Raw genomic sequence first — 23,076 nt, 5'->3', positions numbered from 1 at the left:
CATGGACCTCGAGTTAGAGCTTGGATCTAACTCTGGCATTACTTCCCTCACAAAGTCTATCCTAATTCTCTCCATAGTCACTGAACACTGACAGAGCAAGCACCCTTACCCACTTTGCTCTTCCTTAGACATATCATTTACTTTTTAAAGTACTATTGTCCAAATTGTAACTCTCTATCTCCCCCAACATACTCTAAACCCCTTGAGGGGTGGGACTGTCATCTGTTCTTGCTCAAGTCTCTAGTATCCAGCACAGTTCACAGCACAGGAATTCACTCAGTATTTGCTGAACTGAATTTTTTACAACTTTGCATTTTAGATGTCCAAAGGCCATAGAGAACATCTAGTCCTACACTCTCATTTTTTAAGGGAAGTTACTGAGGTCCAACAGCTTGGAAATCATAGGGCTTATTTAATAGCAGAGCAAAAGTGCTCTTTTGGGAGGACGTGGAAGAGGCGGCACATCACAAGCCATTCTCCATACCAGGACTTGACTTCTCAGTCACAAGAGAGAAGGTTAAGGATGTAATAGGGACAGACAGGAAAGACAGGGCCCAGAAGACAGATCTAGTCTATAGATCAAGAGTAGATAACCTGGGCTGGTCCTGGACAACTTAAAAGAGAAGCAAGAACAAAGCTGCAATGGATTCTAACAGTAACCGATAATGAGAGAGCTCCAAAATTAAACCCATGGGTCTTATGAAAGAAAGGCAGTGAACCCAATTGAAATTTTTAGGAAAATTACAGAATTCTAACACATGGGCATATTAATCTTCTACCCAGGACAGAGATTTCCCATTTTTTAAAACAACAATTCAGAGGACTACTGGGCAAAATACAGATTTGGACATTTTGTTGAAATACACTAAAAATATCCTAATGTACTATGTAGAAAGGAGAATTAAATAGATCAAGGAAAGCATCCCTGTATTTTAAGCAAGAAATTAAATTATTTGGGGAATCATTTTTGTGAATGAATCAGGGGTCCCCTTTTTGGGTACTTTTGTTTAAATAGGGATATTTTTAGTTAGAAAGACATATTGCTTTACATATAATCATAAATGTACATGCAAAATGTAACCCAAAGGAGAAATGGGCTGGGCCGATAGGAATTAACTCCCTGAACACCACCCTCATGCCTGGCCTGCCAAAGGAAGTGCAAACCTCGCTACCACGGAGAGGCTGGGAAACCCAGAGGCTGCCGCTGCAGCTCCAGAGCCCAGAAGCGCCTTGTTCCTTTCTCAATTCTGTCTCTCCAGCCCCTTAACTTAATCAGGATTCAAGTCTCAACATGAACGTTTATCTGATTGGAATCAAAATCTCACTGGAAATCAGTCCAGAAAATGTATTTTCGTTTCTGGTCTTTGCTGTAAAGAGTGTGAACGGTGAGATGCCAATCTACTGCATCCTCCATCTAGCACGCTGGTGCCAAGGGTGTAGGGAGTGTACTTCTCACTGCAAGTGAGCCATGTGCTTCTAGTGAATATGCCCACAAGTGAAGGGCTCATCAACACTCTGCAAGACCCTGTAGAAAAACTGCGGCAGGAAGCAGCAAGATGTCCTTTAGCTGAAGAAGAACCAGACCAACCTAGACAGAAAATTCTCCCTCTGCCTGAACCACTCCATCAATCAGATAAAGGACGTGAAGGAGCAGTGTGAAGAACCAATGAAGTCACCCAAATGGCAAATGAAATGGGGAAACAATAAAAGACCAGAGCCAGTAGCTCTGAGGCCCTTGCCACAGCCCAGGCCACAGGGAGCAAGTTTGCCATAAGGGAGTGGAAATGTGCCCCTAGTGACAGCTCTAGATTTGAAGAGACAAGAGGAAACCAATGACATTCAGGTTGTCAGCTAGGAGGAGCCTCCAAGGGGCATCCTGGGGCTACCGCAGAGGCCAGACCAAGAGCTGAATGTTGAACAATAACGTGCAGGGAAGAGTTATTGCGGGAGAGGAAGAACTTAGCCAAACCCCACAGGTACCTGCTACCCTAGTGTTGAACCAAAAAAGAGGCTAGGGAACATGAGAGGGACCAGTTTGTCATCAGGGAAAGTCAAAAAGTCAGAAAGAGTAGGATGCTGAAGAGGAAGGGAGAAGCCAGGAAAAACAGAGGAAAGGATACAACACGGGTGAGATTGAAGAAAACATGAATGTCCCAATGCTGAAGATGAGAAAAGAGAACCATAAATTTACCTGAGAAGAAAAGTGGTATCACTTCAAATGAGGATGCCACAAAGACATTACAACAAAATATTCATGTGAAATTAATATTCAAATTTATGACAAAAAAGAGAAAAGTGAAGAATCTAGACTGAAAATAGTAACTGAAGAAGTAATGACTCTGCTGAAAAACTACCCCCCCGCCCAGCAAAATGAAGTTTATTGACTATTAGCCAAGAGAAATTTCTCCATCAACACTAGTAATTCCAAGGCTTTCCTTACCTCTTAGGTTCATCTGATGAGCTGGTGTGCCACTGGATTCTTCTTTGCTTTTATAGCAAGAAATAGATGTATCTTTAAAGGTGCACCAATATTGCTTGTAGCCTTTTAGAGTCAGCTTTTTTGGTCTACGTGTCAAACAGAATTAACAGAAAAAACTTTTGAAATAGCTTTATCAATAGTATCAGCAGCGAAGTTTCACATCATTAAGTCTATGGCCAAGTTGTACGTATGCTGAACTCAGTTCCCTGGGGCCACCATATTACACTCAACATTGCTGTTACTGGATTTGCCTCTTCATGATCAATCTACTCAGGAATCTCTCACAAAGAATGAGTGGGCCGAGGACAAAGACAGGAGGGCCAAGCCAGCATTCTAGTATTTCTGTCAGTGGCAGCCATCTCTATCACTAGCAGGTCAAAAGGAAAGGACAAGAAAGGTGAAGTAAATATCACCAACGGGAAGGCTCCTAGGTCCTATAATCACCAGCAGGTTCTTGGGTGTGTGCAGAGCTGTCTTTGGGGCCTCTCTGGACAGGCAGGTGCACCTAGCATAACTAAAGTGTGCAAAGTGCTTTTTTGTCTCGGGTATATTTGAATGGTGCTTCATCTTGCCACCCCGATGCCAAACAAAGAAAACAGGGCAGTCATAATGGAGAGCAGGTAAGGAAATGTATGTAATGGGAGGAGAAAGTGGTAGGGAGCTGCATCTGAAATCTTGCCCCTATCTCAGAAATGGTCTGTATGGGGAGCTGTTCTAGGTTTAGCTACCGTGTATGGTTTATTCCATAATGGCTTTTCATCTTATACTCCAAGTCACCTCCTCTCCTTTTTGCCCTCTCTGCTTTAATGCCTAGTTCTCGACTGGATTATGCCTAGATTGATAAAAGTCAAGATAAGATACACTGGAACCTTATTATAATATGTCCCATGAACAAATGAATAAAATGCAACAGAATCTGGGGCTCTGAACAAGGAAATAACCAATGGCAATAACAGTTCATTATGTCCTGCTTTCATTCACCCAGAGGGGATGAAAGCCCCTGAAATGCCACTGTACAACTCAATGTACACAATGCAATCTAGGCTACACAGTCTTTGTTTTACCCTTTAAGAAAACTGTTTATCAGATAAAAATAAGTTCGTGAATACTGCAGTTTTAATTTGGTAAAGATCGTTGTTTTCTCTTACAATTTAGTGTTTCTCTAACTGGTAAATGCTTTTACAGATGCATTTCCTAAATTTACAATAAATTTCAATAATGTGAATAAGATTATAAAATTGATATTTATCATTCATTAATATTTGGAATCCCTCCCTCCCCATTTCGTACTTACTTAAAAACTTTAATATAGTCAGCAAGTTCAGGAATAGAAGTGATGTCACCCTAGGGAAAGAATTAAATCAGTTTTTCCTGATTTTTCTTGAAATTCGAAACTCTAATGTTTAATATCTAATACCAAGTATCAGCTTATTCAATAAGCAAAATTATATAAAACAGATTATGAAGGTTTTAAAGTTATAATCATATGGTCATAAATTGCAAAGCATTTTCAAATGGCTAAAAAAACTAATAAAAGATGTGATCAAAATGGCAGTTCATATAACCTTTAAGAACATATTGATTCTAATTCAGCTAAAACTTTATATCTGCTTATGGAAACTCTGCAAAATCCTAACAGCCCTGAGGTGTTTCCTCTGATATAACTAATTCCTAAGCTTTAAAACCAAACTTAGTAATCAAAATTTTTCCTGAGATCTATTTTTCTTTTCTTTCTATAATATTTCAAATATGCAGCTTACTATGACTTGAAACTACCTTTCCCTCTGCAGAAATGTTTTCCCACTGCTTACTGAGAGAATGGGTACATATCACAAGCTCTAACTTTACTATACTGGAAGCACTGGAGACTAGAACAATACTAACTTTACAATTCTCCCTGAAAAGTTTCTGAAAAGTCAATACCTGTATTCCCTAAAGCATGAAATATTTCTCCATATCCACACAAAATTTATGAGAATCTAAATCCACAAAAAGATAAGCATCAATTCCAACTAAATTAGTAGGAATTAGATTTACCCTACCAAAATTGTTGATGTTTTCCCCCCTTCCAAAGTGATCTCCAGGTCTGAAAGGGCAGCATCAACTTCGTCCACTTCTTTGTCACTGTTGTTCAAATGATTCTCTGATGTCATGATTGACAGCTTATTGATGTGATACTGAAAACAGAAATGGTATTTTATTTAAAAGACTGTTCTAACTTTAGTAAACCTATAAAATGAGATTACTACCTACATCTATACTGAATGCTTTCCATCACCTAACTTGAGAAGATGAAAGAACTAGAAATGATAGGAAAGAACTAAAATGATAGGAAAATAAATGGCATCTGAAATCAGTGTCCTAAATATCCTAATAAATATTTATACAAAAAAGTAGGTCTTTGGACGTATAAAACTGAATTTAGTTTGGGAAGCCCTAGAACTTAAAGAGTTATCATGTCCTCCACCAAGCTCCACACAAGCAGAGACTCTTTTTATTGGTCCCTTCCTGGCCCCATACAGCATTCCCTGTGTCTAAAGCAAGTCCTAAAAGCAATGAATACTGACTGAATTAACAGAATATGCATAAGGTCTTTTGTAAAAATGGATTAACACTGATTACCTTATATTAATTACTACTACTACCCAGGAGAGGAAAATTAGTTTTTAGTGTTAGGCTAAAGCTCCCCTCTCCACCACCCCCCATCCCCACCTCAATTCAATGCTGAAAACATAACCAGAGGAAGATATTTATATTCTCAGTTACATAAGAATAAAACTGATTACATTTATATGTGAATATATACACTTATATATTTACATGTCTATGTATACATGATGAGTAATGATAAACACTCCTACATGCAGATAGAAAAAATCTTTGCATATAGAATAATGATTTTAAATATACTTAGTTTAAAGTCACTTAGAACAAATACTAATAATTAGATTTTCATGCTAAACCTTACAGAGGTTTCATACAAAGGTAAGCAGAACTTTTAAATCACTTAATCAGTTACCTTTCAAAGCATTAAACAGCATTCCAAGTTTCTGAAGTATTCATTCACTGAATACAGTCTATTCATGGGGAACACTGAATCAACTAATCTGGGGCCAACTGTCAGCGTTCCTCTATACTTTAAGACTTAGTGAATTGGTAATGAATAGTCTCTAGCTAAACCTTCAGTTGTGTTAAAGTAAGTGACAAAAACTTCCATGTTCACAAATCATGGAGAATGAGGTAGGCTGAGACCCTTAGTCGCCTCACATGTCACAGTAATAACATTAAGAATCATGAAGAGAGGGACGCCTAGGTGGCTCAGTGGGTTAAAGTCTCTGCTTTTGGCTTGGGTCATGATCTCAGGGTCCCAGAGAGCCTGCCTCTCTGCCTGCTTGTGATCTTTGTCAAGTAAATAAATAAAATCTTTAAAAAAAGAAAAGAATCATGAAGAGAGTTGTTTAAAATACAGATTCTTGGGACGCCTGGGTGGCTCAGTTGGTTGGACAACTGCCTTCGGCTCAGGTCATGATCCCGGAGTCCTGGGATCGAGTCCCGCATAGGGCTCCCAGCTCCACAGGGAGTCTGCTTCTCTCTCTGACCTTCTCCTCACTCATGTTCTCTCCCACTGTCTCTCTCTCAAATAAATAAATAAAATCTTTAAAAATAAAATAAAATAAAATACAGATTCTTAGGTTCATCCCCCGAGATTTTGATTCAGTACATCTGAGGTCTAGCCCACAGTCTGCATTTTTATTAAGTGACTCAGGTGATTGTGATGCAAAGTCCTTAGAAGTTATCCAGGAAAAACCTGTCTATGAATGGGACTGGTCTTAAAATCCAGCTCTGCTTTCAGAGGTGCATGGGACATCTATGAAATGTTACAATACAGACTTAGACGTAACTGCTTTAAAAACAGTGTTCTTAACCTATTTTTTTATCCATACCTTCTTACTTTTAATTATTTGTTTCTTTTTACTATTGTAGATTTATGTCACACAAGGAAACAGAAGCCCCAAGGAGAAAATAATTCAGTGTAGGTTATGCCAGAGATAAAAATACCAGGCTTTTCCATGCCATCTTTTCAAACTCCCCCACCCGCCACCCCTTATGGTACTAGATGGATTTCTAGAGCCTTCGGGTCAGTCTCTGGGAAGGCTTCTAAGAACTCAGGGGATTAGTTCAGAATTCTCTCACTAAATCTAGATTCTAAAATGGTTCGGTAAAGTTATGTTTTGGGACATTCAGTTTCCACAGATTAAAATACATGGTTTCTGAGGCGTTTTCTACTGTCCTAAAATGGAATACCTACAATACACTGCGTGGGGGAAAGCTACAAAATAATCCATTTCTGTAAAAATACAATGATGTGTATATTTGACCCTTGGACAAGATGGGGGTTAGGGGCGCTGACTCTCCTAAAACTTTACTAATTGCCTGCTCTTGACTAGAAACCTATGTTATTTTACTAGAGGGGACAGCAGTAATGAAGTGGACAATTTTTTTTTTTTTAAAGATTTTATTTATTCATTTGAGCCAAAGGCAGCCCCTTAACCGGCTGGGCCACCCAGGAGCCCCAACAGTAAAAGCCTTTCATAACTGGCAACTCTGCTTTCTGTACTTAACACCAATTTTGTTAGGACTTTAGGCAAAACCAGAATTCTACCATAATCTGAGAACATTCACTAAAGTCTCACTAAACAAGAATGACTGTTGTAGTGGTCAGCTGCATGCATCACAGTGTCTCTAAAAATGCAGACTTGTGGGAGCCACCCTATGTTATTTTACTAAAGGGGACAGCAATAATGAAATGACAGTCTTTTAATAACCACTACTGTTATTCTGGAAAAGCTGATATGCAAGAATCACTTCTGGGATAACACTGGTTTACTGTAAGGAAAACATTAGCTACCAACTTCTTAAGGATTATTCTAAAAATCTGTTTAGTTTCAGTAAACTTAAAATTTTATAACCTTTAAAATGTATTATTTTTGTTATAGCCATTTAAAAAATATTATCATCCACAGCTACTTAGGAAATTATGCAATTAAAAGCTTCATTTTAGAAATCTGATTTGCAATAAAGATCTTTATTTCAAAGGGAAAACTGGGTAGTTTTAAGCTAATACATATCTGGGGATGGGAGGATATTTTTCTGCTATAGGATACAGAAAAATAGTGCTCGCTTCGGCAGCACATATACTAAAAATAGGATACAGAAAAATAACTATCAAGTATACCACTAAACTCTCAGATTAAAAAAAACATTCATGTCTTTTGTCTTCTAAATGTATTCAATTTCTAAAAAGCAAAAAAGTAAACACTATCAAAATGCTCCTGAAATTACAGTGCTACTTTACTATTTAGAAATAATCCCCTACCCTTTCCCTTGAAAAGTCCCATTTACCAATACTCTTACTACCTGCAAGGCTGCAAACATCATCATTTCTTCTTCTGTGCACTCAATTTCTTCTAGGAGAATAGCCCATTTGGCCTGTTCATAAAGCTGATTGATTCTGATTGCATCATACTGCAGCAAAAGAGACACAATCCTTTTATAATACATAACCTTTAACATAAGGTTTGAAAACTGAATACTCATTTTCAAAGCCTGAGAAAGTTCTAATATACATTTTTTCTGGGATTTTTATTCAGTATCAAATACTCAATAATAAAGATACCTACAGGGTTAGGTATATGTATATATACCCACATCTAATTTTCCATTAAAAATGACAGTTAAAACTAAATTATTATTATTCAGTATTAGAAATAAGATTCTGTATGTTATTTTACAGGAAAATAATCATTAGATATTACAGAACTTGTAACAAAATGAAACATGAAAGACATTTAAAATAAGGAAAGAGTGACTGCTTTTCAGTTTCTTATTGCAACCTGTCACACTAAAATGTTATGATCAGAGAGTTAATTATTTCAGGAAACATCTTGCCCCCCCATGGAAAAACATACTACCAAGAGTTAGATCCCTGGAAACAGTAATTATTTTAAGAATCTGAAATACGAAGTACATATATATGTACTTGTGGTAAAGATTTATTTATATGTTACTGAATTATCCATTTAGTTATTAATAAAAATTAATAGTAATGTCTTAACAATACTATTTTAGACTGTTAACAAAACATACAGCATCTCCCTTCCCCAGCAAATGTAACTATGTTCCCAAACCAGCACTGGTTTTACTAAAATGAGACATGATATGGCCTGAAAGGTATTAAGATTATTTTCTGTAGTTCTAAATTACACATTTTACTGTTACAAAAAGAATAACCTAAGTACATAATAAAAATGTTAAGTATATACATTAAAATCTAGACTATAATCTAGACATGAAAAGGGTAAGAATCAGTTAAGAGGTTTACCCCCCAAGGATGATAAATATGGAAGCAAAAGATCGAAATCTCTGTGCCATGTGTTTTCTAGGGAATATACTCTATTTCATAGCAAATTTAACTCTTCTCAGAAAAGCACAGATGATGCAGTCATTTGATAAAGACATAATGTTTGCCTATTAAATATGAAGAAACGTAGACTTAGAAGAATTTTTCTTTGAAGCCACATCTGATTTATAATTAGAAATGTGAAAGTCATCGAAAAGGTACTATTTCATAGAACTCTTCTTTTACCAAAAACACAGCTAAAGAGAGGTTTTAAGAAATTGCTAAAACTAACTTTACCAATTCTATAGTACCAAGCTAGTGCATTTAAAATACAAATCAACCAAAAATTCAATTATTTTAACACAAAAGAACATGGTTTAATTATGCTTTCAACCTATTAACACAATAGACTTATTTCAAATACAGATGCCATTGTCTAAAGCTTGGGGTTTTAATATTATTCAGACTTGCTATGTACAAATGATTCCTTATCCCAACTCCAGATAACAACATCCAAATGAACAAAACAAAAAGGAAAAAAAGAAGAGATCCCTCTAAACCCTCGGTACCTTTGGATTCAAATCAAAAAAGCTGTAATACTTGAATCGGAGAAGGAGGGCCTCATTTTCCTTCACATCTTGTTCCATAAGAGATCTTGAGGAATCAAGCCACCTAGACAAATTAACAAGAGCAGTGGAACAATGCAAGAAAAAAATTAATAAAATATTTCGACCTCTAGTTGGGGAAAGAAATTCTTCAATGCATCTGTATTTTATCTTTTTAAGATTTATTTATTTATTGAGAGACAGAGCACATACACAAGCAGGGGGAGGGGCAGAGGACCAGGGGGAGAGCATCTCAAGCAGACTCGGCACTGAGCACAGTGTCCAACCAGGGGCTTGATCCCACAACTGAAGAGATCCTGACCCAAGCCAAACTCAAAACTCAGACACTTAACCAACTGAACCACACCCAGGTACCCCTCAATGTATCTCTATTTTAAAACTTACCCCTGGTTGATTTTCGCTTTGTCAAGAAGTGCCTGAGGCTTGAACATTTTCGCCAAAATTTCCGGTGATGTGATTGGCTGACTGACAGCAAGTATACCAGGGTTGCCTTCTGACAAAGCACTGTCACCGAACCAAGCAGAAGTTGGTGACAAGGGGCTTCCATCATGAGCATCGTAAGTGGGGGTCATTGTTTTACTATAAAGTCCTGGGCTTGAATATATACTTCCTAATAAATAATATAAAAAATGGGTAGTAAGTTTGAATAAAGTACAGAATCTTGGTTTTCAAAAATACATGCTATATAAAGCAAATTGTGAAACAAAAGCTTCATTCTGGAAGGAAAGCTTTAGTACATTATTTTACCTCTCTTGAAAACATGTAAAATTAACTTTAACTCTATTTGTATAACATTAGAACATATAATAACAAGGTCAAAAGAATATAAGTTGGCAGAAATTCTGGGGGGGGGGGGGAATCAGTTCAAGGGAATTAGAAGATAAGTTAAGGATATAGCTGAAGCAGACAGACCAAGTTTTTGGTTTTAATTGTGGCAAGGCTCACCTTTCAGAGGGCCAATGTAAAGAACATCAGTGCCTATAGGAAAGGAGAGAAAGGAATTCAGAAGGTAAAGGAAAGGTAACAATAGAAGATAGAAACAAAAGAATGAAAAGGAAAAGGAAATGGAAAAAGAAAAAAAAAAGGACTTTTCCTAATGTGCATCATAAACTTAAGTAAATATTTCAAGTGAACTTGAGTAAAGAATCTTAGAAACCATAAACTAAGCTTTTTTTGTTCAATTCAAAAGAAAAAAGTTGTGCTCTAGTCAAATGTCCAGTGAAAGATACATCCACATTTATCACCCTTTGAAATCCATACCGTTTTAAGACAGCTCAATATAACTGAATAAATGCACATAAGTTGAGAACAATTTTACATTGTTTTCTCAGTGAATAGCTAAACTGGTTCCAACAGATTTACAAATAAAGTATTAAAGCAAATGGGTAGATAAAATTTTGCTAACAAAGATATATCTTATAATTAAGCCCCTGAAGGGAGGGATATCTTCTCTTCCAATTCCCCAGTGTTCAACAGAGCTAGACATATAATAGAGGCACATAAATAAACACTTGTTGACTTAGTCAACTGAAAATACATCCCCCCTCATTTAAGCTACAAAAAATTGGTTTAAATTAAGACTTAGAAGTTCAGAATAATGTTAAGTAAAAGTGCCTCCCCTATAAGTCCTAACTCTGTTAATTGTATTTTGTCTTCAGTCATAATTTTTTTCTTTTCTTTTTTTTTTTTTAAAGATTTTATTTATTTATTTGACAGAGAGAGATCACAAGTAGGCAGAGAGGCAGGCAGAGAGAGAGGAAGGGAAGCAGGCTCCCCGCTGAGCAAAGAGCCTGATGTGGGACTCGATCCCAGGACCCTGAGATCATGACCCGAGCCAAAGGCAGCGGCTTAACCCACTGAGCCACCAGGCGCCCCTTCAGTCATAATTTTTAAAAAGAAAATGAGTAAATGGGCATCACACTGTTAACGGATGATGGGAAGAGAATGGCTGTTTCCCTTACCTAATTAAGGAATATGCTTAGGAATTTCCTTTTCACTCTAACAACCCGTTCCCCACCACCTCACTCAATGCAATGACAGAATATTAACCTATGAGAAAGTGGTGATCGTACTAGAGATTTTTGTAGTTGTCATGATCTAGTCTAGGAAGAAAACACAAAGTAAAAAAAAAACAAAACTTGCTAGCCACAGGGTATCTGATTTGATGTTCTTAGTATGTATCTTCCAGTGTTAGTAACTAAAGCAATATGCAGTATCTAACGTTGTTAAATAAGCAACAAAGAAAGCTGTTAGTTCAAAGAAAGGAAAATTAAGGAGTTGATCCCATTTATAATTGCACCCCAAACCATAAGATACCTAGGAATAAATCTAACCAAAGATGCAAAGAATCTATACTCAGAGAATACTCATGAAAGAAATCGAGGAAGACACAAAGAAATGGGAAAATGTTCCATGCTCATGGACTGGAAGAACAAATACTGTGGAAAATCTCTATGCTACTTAGAGCAATCCCTATCAAAATAATGCAATCCCTATCAAAATACCATCAACTTTTTTCACAGAAATGGAACAAATAATCCTAAATTTATATAGAACCAGAAAAGACCCCGAATAACCAGAAGAATGTTGAAAAAGAACAACAAAGCTGGTGGCATCACAATTGCGGACTGCAAGCTCTATTACAAAGCTGTAATCATCAAGACATTATGGTACTGGTACAAAAACAGACACATAGATCAATGGAACAGAATAGAGAGCCCAGAAATGGACCATCAAAACTCTGTGGTCAACTAATCTTTGACAAAGCAGGAAAAGAATGTCCAATGGAAAAAAGTCTTTTCAACAAATGGTGTTGGAAAACTGGATAGCCAACATGCAGAAGAATGAAACTGGACCATTTCTTTACACCATGCATAAAAATAGACTCAAAATGGATGAAAGACCTCAATGTGAGACAGAAATCCATCAAAATCCTTGAGAAGAAAACAGGCAGCAATCTCTTCCTCGCAACAATGCCAAATCAAGAGAAGCAAGGGCAAAAATGAACTATAGGGACTTCATCAAAAAAGCTTTTGCGTAGCAAAGGGAACAGTAAACAAAACTACAAGACAGAATGGGAGAAGATATTAGCAAATGATATATCAGATAAAGGGCTACTATCCAAAATCTATAGAGAACTTATCAAATTCAATACCCAAAGAACAAACAGTCCAATCAAGAAATGGGCAGAAGACATGAACAGACCTTTCTGCAAAGATGACATCCACATAGTCAAAGACACAGTGCTCGCTATCACTCAGCATCAGGGAAATATATATCAAAGCCTCAATGAGATACCACCTCACATCAGTCAGAATGGCTGAAATTAACAAGTCAGAAATGACATATGTTGACAAGGAAACAGAGAAAGAGGAATCCTCCTGCATTGTTTGTGGAAATGCAAGCTGGTGTAGCCACTCTGGAAAACAGTGTGGAGGTTCCTCAAAAAGTTGAAAAGAGAGCTACCCTACAACAATCCAGCAATTGCACTACTGGGTATTTACCCTAAAGATACAAATGTAGTGATCTGAAGGGATACCTGCACCCCAATGTTTATAGCAGCAGTGTCCACAATAGCCAAACTATGGAAAGAGTCTAGATGTCCATCAACAGATGAATGGATAAAGAAGATATGGTATACATATACAATGGAATATTATGCAGCCATCAAAAAATTGAAATTTTGCTATTTGCAAGGACGTGGATGGAACTAGAGGGTATTCTGCTAAGTGAAATAAGTCAATTAGAGAAAGACAACTATCATACGATCTCACTAATATGAGGGATTTGAGAAACAAGATAGGGGAAGCGAAGGGAAAAATGAAATGGGGCGAAACCAGAGAGGGAGACAAACTGTAAGAGACTCTTGATCTCAGAAGACAAACTGAGGGTTGCTGGAGTGGAGAGTGGGTGAGAGAGATGGGGTGGCTGGGGGGTGGACACTGGGGAGGGTATGCGCTATGGTGAGCACTGTGGAGTGTGTTAAGATTGATGAATCACAGACCTGTACCCCTGAAACTATAATACATTATATGTTAAATAAATAAATAAATAGCTGTCAGTTCTCCTTTCTTAGCTTTAAAGGGTATTGTGATAGTCAGTGATATCCTTAAAAGCTAGAACTTTAAAATTACAAAGGCATTTTTGTGAAAGGGTTACTTGGGCACCCTGTAGTAATTAAAAGGGCTGAAAACATTACTCCAGCTCAGGTGGGCAAAGAATAATCCTGCTATAGAGAGTACATATGTAAATGAGGGACAGAAAAACATTATCTTCTGGGCAAAATCTTCTCATTGTGTATTTCAAAGATCTAGCAAACCAGTCTTTTACTAGGAACATCAGAATATTTAAATTTTGTTCCTAGTATGATGGACTATAATTACTACTCAGAATTAAATGCAGTTAGAACTGACAATTTTCTTTATGAAGTTTCTAAAACATATTCCCCTAAATTACACAACATTTAATAGAATCAGCTACCCGATCACTTCTCTGCCCTCTCAATTTCCTCTATTCTGTATATTCTACACTTCATTGTTTCTATTCTTATTTTGTTAGGTGCTCCACAGTAGTAACTTAGTGTTTCCAATAATCCTATTATTCTCATTTTAGAGAAGAAAACCAAGGGGTCTAAGTAAGTTGTCCAGTGCCAAAAGCTATTACATTTCAGAGCCAAGCTACAGATCAGCCATTCTGACTGAAGCTACTACACACACCACCTTCTGGGTACCATAACTTAATTAAGCCATTCCCGATTCGTGTGCATTCATTTGTTTAGAATTTTGTGGACTTCACTGCTGCTGCAAATACGCCTTCCACCAGGTATGTTTGTATGTATTTCCTAATTCCAGCAGCACTGCTGGAACGGAGGGTGTGTACATTTTACATTCCTTCCAAGTCTCAGTTCAGTGACAATCCCAACTACTTTGTATTCCTGGTTGCCAAATTTACAACATATTTAAAGAAGAAAGTAGGTACCATGAAGTAACATACAGGAGCTCGCTCAACTATACAGAACAATAACAAAAACTGTTAAGGAGGAGAAAGAGAATTCAACAAGTACTACAGTCTTGAACCACCTACTACAAATATTAAAAACCTCATATAACTTTACAATCTGCCTGATAACCTGGATACTATAGTCTCATACATTCTTTTTTTAAAAGAGCGCTCAAGGGGCGCCTGGGTGGCTCAGAGGGCTAAAGCTTCTACCTTCGGCTCAGGTCATGATCCCAGGGTCCTGGGATCGAGCCCCGCATTGGGCTCTCTGCTCAGCAGGGAGCCTGCTTCCCTTCCTCTCTCTCTCTGCCTGCCTCTCGGCCTACTTGTGATCTCTGTCTGTAAAATAAATAAATAAACTCTTTTTTAAAAATAAATAAATAAAAAATAAAAGAGTGCTCAAATATTTAATACATTTCAGAAAATTTCCCACCAAAATATCACCTCATACCATACTTAATAAACAAATTTCAGGTGAATTAAAAATAATAAATGTTAATATTACAGATGAGTTAAAGTATGTAAATATGAAATAATTATAGAAAAGTGTAAAAAGGAAATATAGAATAATTTTACTAATATTTGTGAAGATTTTCTTAACCAAGGATGAAGGCCCAAAACTATAAATAATGGATTTGACTACATAAAAACATAAAATTTTCATACAGTAAAAAAGACCACAAAATTAAAAACAAAATGCCAGTACAGGGAAAGTATCTAACTTATCAGAAGATGAGTTTATTGCTAAAACATTGGAACTTTTTGAATGCTTAATTCACAAACTCAACTCCCCAAACTATAAAATAAATATACCCTGTTTGGAATTGTTTTGTCTTCCGAATTCCTGTAACATTACTTTCTATAATTTTCATTTAGCATGTATATAGTATAAACATACTTATTTATAAATAAAATAACTGTTTTTCAATTAGCCTAAAAACTTCTTATGAGCTAGGATTGTCTTATTTTTTGGTATTTCCCAAGTCCAATCAGTACATGAGTAAGGCTATAAAAGTTACAAGGTATGAGCCGTTAGATGTTCCTAACCTTACTGTGCCATTTCAACCTTAAAAGGAGTATAATAACATAATCTTCAATGGGCTGTAGTGAGAATTAAGTGATTTCCACAAGTAAAATATGCTAAAGTGAATTTCCATGAGTACAATGTGTAAAATGGGTATACAGTAAGCACCAAACGGTTTCCATTATCATCATTACCCCAGAATGTAAAAAACCAAGAACAAACTGAATTAGTTAAATTAGTTTACTTACTGACTGAGGAACCTATTTCCTAAGAAATGGATTTATAAATGTGTGGCTGAGACACATGGAAACTGTAACATCCAGTCCCTGTGTATGCCCAGGACAAAATAACCATGTCATCTAATTAATCATCTAGCTACCCAAAAGACACTGCCTATGCTCCTGCTGGATGCCACATGCTAAGTCAGGTTTTGGTTAACAAAAATGTAAGAGACAGTTTCATCACGCCAGGACCTCACAATTTATTAGGTAAGAACATGCAATATAATGTAACACAGATAAGTCTGGTGACTTAAGATAGAAGGATACCTAATTCAGGTTGGGGAGGTATTGGAAGGAAATGTGAGGAAGCTTCTTTAAGGGGCAAAACCTTGAAGGAAAAAGGTGAAAAGGGACCAGTATACACAAAGCAGAGATTTTAAGTAACCCACAGAAGTAATTGTGGTTTTCACAGAATACAGAAAAAAGGAACTAAATACTAAGAAAACTGTCCAATTTTTGCAATGCAAAAAACTGAGCCCAGTTAAAGTATTGATTGCCCCTTTCTGACTCTTCCTGAGCAGAGAACCAGCCTTCCTTTTTTATTGATGCAGCTATTAACACCTGACACAATGCTTTGTACATGACAGACCATAGTGGTGATTTCATGATGACTGAGGGGAAAAAGTGCTGAAAGAGAGTTTTTTAAAGTTAATCACTCTCTGGACCTATGTATACCATTTGTCAAAAAAACACAAACACAGAGACACATCCACGGTTAGGACACTATGCCTCTGCAAAGTCTTACCTGATCCAGGAGTGATAAGAGGCCCCTCTAATTCAAGGGCCTCATCTTCAGACTGGTCATCTAGCTTTTTCTTTTTTTTCTTAGTTGGATCTCTGGGTTTTTTCAAGAGAGAAAGTTCTTCAGGGTGTCTGATATCTGTTAAAATAAGAAGAAAGATTATTTTAGTAGCATAATGGAAAATTTAAGCACTTAACATCTGGAAAATTCATCTATTAATCCATTCCAATGCAAGAATTCATAGTTTTCTTCTATATATGTATGTGTATGTGTTTGTTTTGCCAGACGTTAATGCCATGCAAAAGAATGAAGTATGGCACTTCTACAAATAATCTCCCGAAGTATTCAATACCATCTAATGAATGTAGTAGCCTTGAAGTAGAGAGAGAACAATCTGCTAGGGTACAGAGAGAAAATTTTAGAACTCATTTATATATTTGTTTAACTAAAACCATAAAAAAGTTAAGATTTATATCTTAGCCACAGCAACTAAGCAAGAAAAAGAAATAAAAACATACCAATTAGAAAGGAAGAAGTATTGCCCCTTGCAACACTATTTGCAGATGACATGATGACATGATATGATATATAGAAACTTAACTACTTAACTACTCCCTTCAAAAACCACTGGAACTAATAAACCAGTAAAACTCAGTGAAGTTGGAAGGTAAAAACAAATCACTATACAAAACCTGTTGTGTTCTTTTTGGGGCATGTGGGTGGCTCAGTCAGTTAAGCATCTGCCTTCGGCTCAGGTCATGATATCCCTATCCCCCACTCATGTTCTCTCTAGCTCTCTCTCAAAAAAATAAAATCTTAAAAAAAAAAAACCCACCTGTTATATTTTTATACATAATAAACTATGCAAAACAGAAGTTGAGGAAACCAACCCCATTTACAACTACATCAAAAAAGTAAAATACCCAGGAATACATTTTTTTAAACTTTTTTATTTAAGATTTTTCAAATTTATTTGACAGGGAGAGACGGCCAAAGAGGGAACAGAAGCAGGGGGAGTGGGAAAGGGAGAAGCAGGCTCTCCACCAAGCAGGGAGCCTGATGCAGGGCTCGATCCCAGGACCCCAGAATCATGACCTGAGCCAAAGGTAGATGCTTAACGACTGAGCCACCCAAGGGCCCCTGTTTTTTTTAAACTGTTTTAAAAAGACTTATTTATTTATAAGAGAGAGAGAGCGAGAGAGAGCGCGCGCGTATGCATGTGTGGGAGCATGAGCATGGGGAAGGGCAGAGGGGGGAGGAAGAAGGACAAGCAGACTCTGCGATGAGCACAGAGCCCATTGTGGGGCTGGATCTCAAGACCCTGAGATCATGACCTAAGCCAAAACCAAGAGTCAGATGTTCTACTGAGCTACCAAGGCACCCTTCTAAGAATAAATTTAACCGAGGAAGTAAAAGACCTGTACTGTACACTGAACACTATATGGAGTTGATGGAAAAAAAAAAAAGACAGAAATAAATGAAAGATATTCTGTGTTTCCGGTTTGAAAGAACCAATATTAATAAAATGACCATATTACCCAAAGCAATCTACAAATTTAATGCAATCCCTATTGAAATTCTAATAATTCGGGCACCGGGGTGGCTCAGTGGGTTAAGCTGCTGCCTTCGGCTCAGGTCATGATCTCAGGGTCCTGGGATTGAGTCCCGCATCGGGCTCTCTGCTCAGCAGGGAGCCTGCTTCCTCCTCTCTCTCTGCCTGCCTCTCTGCCTACTTGTGATCTCTCTCTGTCAAATAAATAAATAAATAATCTTTTTTAAAAAAAGAAGAAATTCTAATAATTCTAATGACATTTTTCACAGAACTAGAACAAATAATTCTAAAATTTGTATGGAACCAAAGAAGACCCTGACCAGCCAAAACAATCCTGATAAAGAACAAAGTTGAAGGTATACACCGCTTGATTTTAAACTAAACTACAAAGCTGTAGTAATCAAAACTGTACAGTATTTGCAAAAAAACACATACAAATCAATGGAAGAGAATAAAGAGCCTGAGAGTTCACATATACCTATGTGGTCAATTTATGACAAAGGAGCTAAAAATATACAATGGGAAAAGGATGGTCTACTCAGTAAATGATGCTGAGAAAACTGGAGAGATGTATTCAAAAGAATGAATCTGGACCATATACAAACTGACTCAAAATGAATTAAAGACTTGAATCTAAGACCTGAAAGCATAAAACTCCTAGAAGAAAACATGTGGTAAGTTCTTTGACATCAGTTTTATACAAAAAAAATTTTTTTTGGATCTGACTCCAATGACAAGGGAAACAAAATAAACAAATAAGACCACATCAAACTAAAAAGCTTCTACACAGCAAAGAAAACCAACAGAATCAAAAGGCAACCCACTGAATAGAAGGTATGTGCAAATCATATAACCAGTAACAGGTTAATATCCAAAATAAGTAAACAATTCATAGAACTCAGTAACAGGAAAGTAAACAATCCAATTAGAGGATCTGAAGACATTTTCCCAAAGAAGACACAAAGAAGGCCAACAAACACATGAAGACGGTTCCAAATCACTAATCACCGGGGAAATGCAAATCAAAACCACAATGAAATTATCATCTTATACCTGTCAGAATGACTATTATAAAAAAAATAGTGTTAGAATATGGAGAAAAGGGATATCTTTTTTTTTTTAAGGTTTTATTTAAACCTTTAAATAAAGGTTCCCACTTGCGAACACCAGTTCTCTGTCTGACAAATAAACCTTTATTTAAAGGTTTAAATAACCTCAGAGAGAGAGAGAGAGAGAGAGAGCGTGAGCAAGCAAGTGCACAATTAGGCAGAGCAGAAGGCAAAGGAAGAAGGAGAAGCAGGCTTTCCGCTGAGCAGGGAGCCCGATGTAGGGCTTGATCCCAGAACCCTGGGATCACGACCTGAGCTGAAGGTAGACACTTAACAACTGAGCCACCCAGGCTCCCCAGAAAAGGGAAATTTTGTGCACTGTTTAGCAATGTAAACTGGTGCATCCACTATGGAAAACAGTATGGAGATCGCTCAAAAACTTAAAACTAGAACTAAGATTATGATCTAACAGTTCCATTACTGGACATCTATCCAAAGGTAACAAAAACACTAATCCAAAAAGGCATATGTTTGTTGAAGCATTATTTGCAATAGCCAAGATACGGAAGCAACCTCAGGGTGCCCTGATAGATGAATGGATAAAGAAGATGGAGTGTGCACCTGGGTGACTCAGTGGGTTAAGCCTCGGCCTTCGGCTCAGGTCATGATCCCAGGGTGCTGGGATCGACCCGCATCGGGCTCTCTGCTCAGCAGGGAGCCTGCTTCCTCTCTCTGCCTGCCTCTCTGCCTGCTTGTGATTTCTCTGTCCAATAAATAAATAAAATCTTTAAAAAAAAAAAGATGTAGTGTACACACACACACACACACACACACTATTCAGCCACAAAAAAAGAATGAATTCTTGCCATCCGCAGCAACATGGATGGACCCAGAGAATATAATGCTAAGTGAAATGAGTCAGAGAAAGACAAGTACCACAATTTTATTTGTGGAATGTTTAAAAAAAACAAAAACAAAAACAAAAACACGAGGCATAGATACACAGAACAAACTGGTGTTCGCAAGCAGAGAAGGGAGTTGTGAGGAGGCAGGTGCAATGGTTAGAGGGGGATCAAGAAGTACAAGTTCCGGGGCACCTGGGTGGCTCAGTGAGTTAAAGCCTCTGCCTTTGGCTCAGGTCAGGATCCCAGGATCCTGGGATCAAGCCCCACATTGGGCTCTCTGCTCAGTGGGGAGCCTGCTTCCTCCTCTCTCTGCCTGCCTCTCTGCCTACTTGTAATCTCTGTCTGTCCCCCCCCAAAAAAAATCTGTTAAAAAAAAAAAGAAACCAGCAAATGTTTAAAAAAAGAAAAGAAGAAGAAGAAGAAGTACAAGTTCCGCATGCCTGGGTGGCTCTGCCTTTGGCTCAGGTCATGATTCCAGGGACCTGGGATGGAGTTCCACACAGGGCTTCCTTGCTTTTCCCTCTGCCTGTGGCTCCCCCTACTTGTGCGCATGCACACGTTCTCTGTGTCTGACAAAAACCTTACAAAAAAATTTTTTTTAAGTAAAAGTTCCCAGTTACAAAATAGATAAGCCACAGGGATGTGATATGCAGCCATGGGGAATATAGTCAATAATACTGTATTAATTCTGTATGGTGACAGACAGTAAGCAGAATGAATATGGTGGTCATTTTGCAATGTTTATTAAGTATTGATTCACTATGCTATACACTTTATACTATTATATGTCATTTATACCTCAATTTTTTAAAAAAAGCTTTAGACTATTCGGTATCCCTCATTCAACCTGTATGTTGTAAGTTACACATGATACATGAAGTAAATGTAAGTACTTTCATAACATGATCAAATCTCCAAGTTTTAATTGATTCAATCTCTTCTGTTTTATATAAAATGACAAGTTTCTGTGTTTATCTTAATCATTTACATATGGAGAATCTGATAAGAGGCAAAAATGTTAAGTAAAAGTAACAAAAAGAATGAACAATGACCTATATGAATAGCTATATAACATATTTAAATTACATACCATGTCCATGAATTGCAATAATTGTTAAGAAGTCAGTTTTCCCTAAATTGAGCTAAAGATTCAATAGAATCCAAGTTAAAATTCCAGCTTGCTCTTTTATACAAAATGACAAGCTGATTGTAAAATTCATGTGGAATGAAAACAAACCTAGAATAGTCCAAGCAATTTTTTAAAAGACGGCTGAAGTTGGAGGACTTAGACTACTTGACATCACATATATAGCTATAGCAATCGAGACAGTGCAATTAGGGGTGCCTGAGTGGCTCAGGTCATGATCTCAGGGTCCTGGGATCGAGCCCCACCTCGGGCTCTCTGCTCAGCAAGGAGCCTGGTTCCCCTCTCTCTCTCTCTCTGTCTGCCTCCCTACTTGTGATCTCTGTCTGACAAATAAATAAATAAAATCTTAAGAAAAAAGTGCAATTATTAACTAAATGGTAAGACATATATATATGGCAGAGGACCTAGAAGGAGACCCAAATATAGGTGGTCAATTATTCTGGACAAAGGTGCCATGGCAATTCAAGAGGAAAGGAAAATCTTACCAATAAATGGTGCTAAATGAGAGATTCATAGATTTTTTAAAAACACATTAGCCCTTATGTAACATAATATACAAAAAATAATTCTAAATGGATCATAGACCTAAAAGAAAGTATAAGTAGACAAAGATTTTTTACATAAAACACATTTCACAAAAAAACTATCCTTTATTAAAAAACAAATTAACAGGGACGCCTGGCTTAGTGGGTTAAGCATCAGGGAAATGCAAGTTAAAACTATGAGAAAGTATTACGTACTCAGAGTAGCCAACATCAGTAGGACTGATAACAGCTGATGTTGGTGAGGACGTGGAGGAGGAAATGGAACTCTCATACCCAGCCAGTGGAAATGGGAAATGAGACAGTTTTTGAAAAGTTTGGCAGTTTCTTATAAAGTTAAACATACAACTTCACCATTGTACTTCTACTTAATTTACTCAAGAAAATGAACAGCACCTAAGTAAAGAGCGTTACTCACAGAAGCCAAAACTAGAAATAACCCAAACTGATAAACCAAATGTGGTATTTTCATATCAGTGGAATACTAACCATGATGGAACACAAGTCATCAGTAAATAGAAACTGATACATACAATAACGTGAATTTATCACAAAATCATTGCGTTAAGTGGAATTAGAAAAGCATATTAAAAAAATAAAATAGAAAAAGAAAAGCGTATACACTATATAAATCTGTTCAAAAATTCCAGAAAATGACAAATCTGTAGTGTTCTGTAGTGACAGAACAAATAAATATGGTTGTCTGACTAAAGTTTGAGGGCTGAAAATTACTGGATCAGAGGAAGTTTTACAAGGAGCAGTTTGTGTCTTCAGAAGCTCACAGTTTCCCCTAGATTCAATCTAGTATTACAAACGCAGGAAGCTTTTTGTTTGTAGAGGACCTGAAAGCAGGACGGAGCAGACTGCTGTAGAGCTGCTGAGACCCGTTCTGAGGCCGAAGCACACAGTCAAACCAGCTGCAATTCAGATCACACAGCTCCACTACTTAGTAACTGTGAGTCTGGACAAGCTACTCTGCATGCCAAAGTCTGAGTTTTCTCATCCGTAAAATGAGAATAATAGTACCTCAGGAGGTTGTTGTGAGAATTAAATGATTAATATGGGTACTGTTCTCTAAACAAGGCCTGGCATGTAATAAGTACTTCATTAAGTACTAGGTATTAATGTTTTTCTCTAATTAAAAAAATATGTGATTATGGTATAAATTTGGAATCTACAAAAGTATAAATAGTTAAGTCATTTAAAACCCATTCTTGAAAAATGGAATACGGCTATGTAAATAAGGGATTATGTTAATAGATGTACAAATAGATGTACTGGGGGGGCAACTAAGTGGCTCAGTGGCTCACTGGGTTAAGCCTCTGCCTTTG

The 23,076-nt window shown here is 37.1% G+C and overlaps 1 protein-coding gene across 6 annotated transcripts in view; it reads right to left on the bottom strand.

The window, feature by feature from the left end:
• FERMT2 (FERM domain containing kindlin 2) overlaps positions 1-23,076 on the bottom strand; it is a 90,927-nt gene that overhangs the window by 11,695 nt on the left and 56,156 nt on the right. For 3 of the 6 annotated variants that reach the window (XM_082735147.1, XM_082735148.1, XM_082735150.1), the window contains exons 4-11: positions 16,554-16,688; positions 10,451-10,483; positions 9,890-10,115; positions 9,449-9,551; positions 7,898-8,005; positions 4,522-4,656; positions 3,774-3,823; positions 2,441-2,565 (exon numbers count right to left, since the gene is read on the bottom strand). In XM_082735147.1, coding sequence (XP_082591273.1) covers positions 2,441-2,565; positions 3,774-3,823; positions 4,522-4,656; positions 7,898-8,005; positions 9,449-9,551; positions 9,890-10,115; positions 10,451-10,483; positions 16,554-16,688 — 915 coding nt within the window. The remainder of the gene's footprint in view (positions 1-2,440; positions 2,566-3,773; positions 3,824-4,521; positions 4,657-7,897; positions 8,006-9,448; positions 9,552-9,889; positions 10,116-10,450; positions 10,484-16,553; positions 16,689-23,076) is intronic. The other 3 variants (XM_082735152.1, XM_082735149.1, XM_082735151.1) reach the window with 1 other exon arrangement.

Source organism: Mustela nivalis (genome assembly GCF_964662115.1).
Source record: "Mustela nivalis genome assembly, chromosome: 6".
Taxonomy (NCBI): domain Eukaryota; kingdom Metazoa; phylum Chordata; class Mammalia; order Carnivora; family Mustelidae; genus Mustela; species Mustela nivalis.
This window is presented reverse-complemented; position numbering and strand designations above follow the sequence as displayed.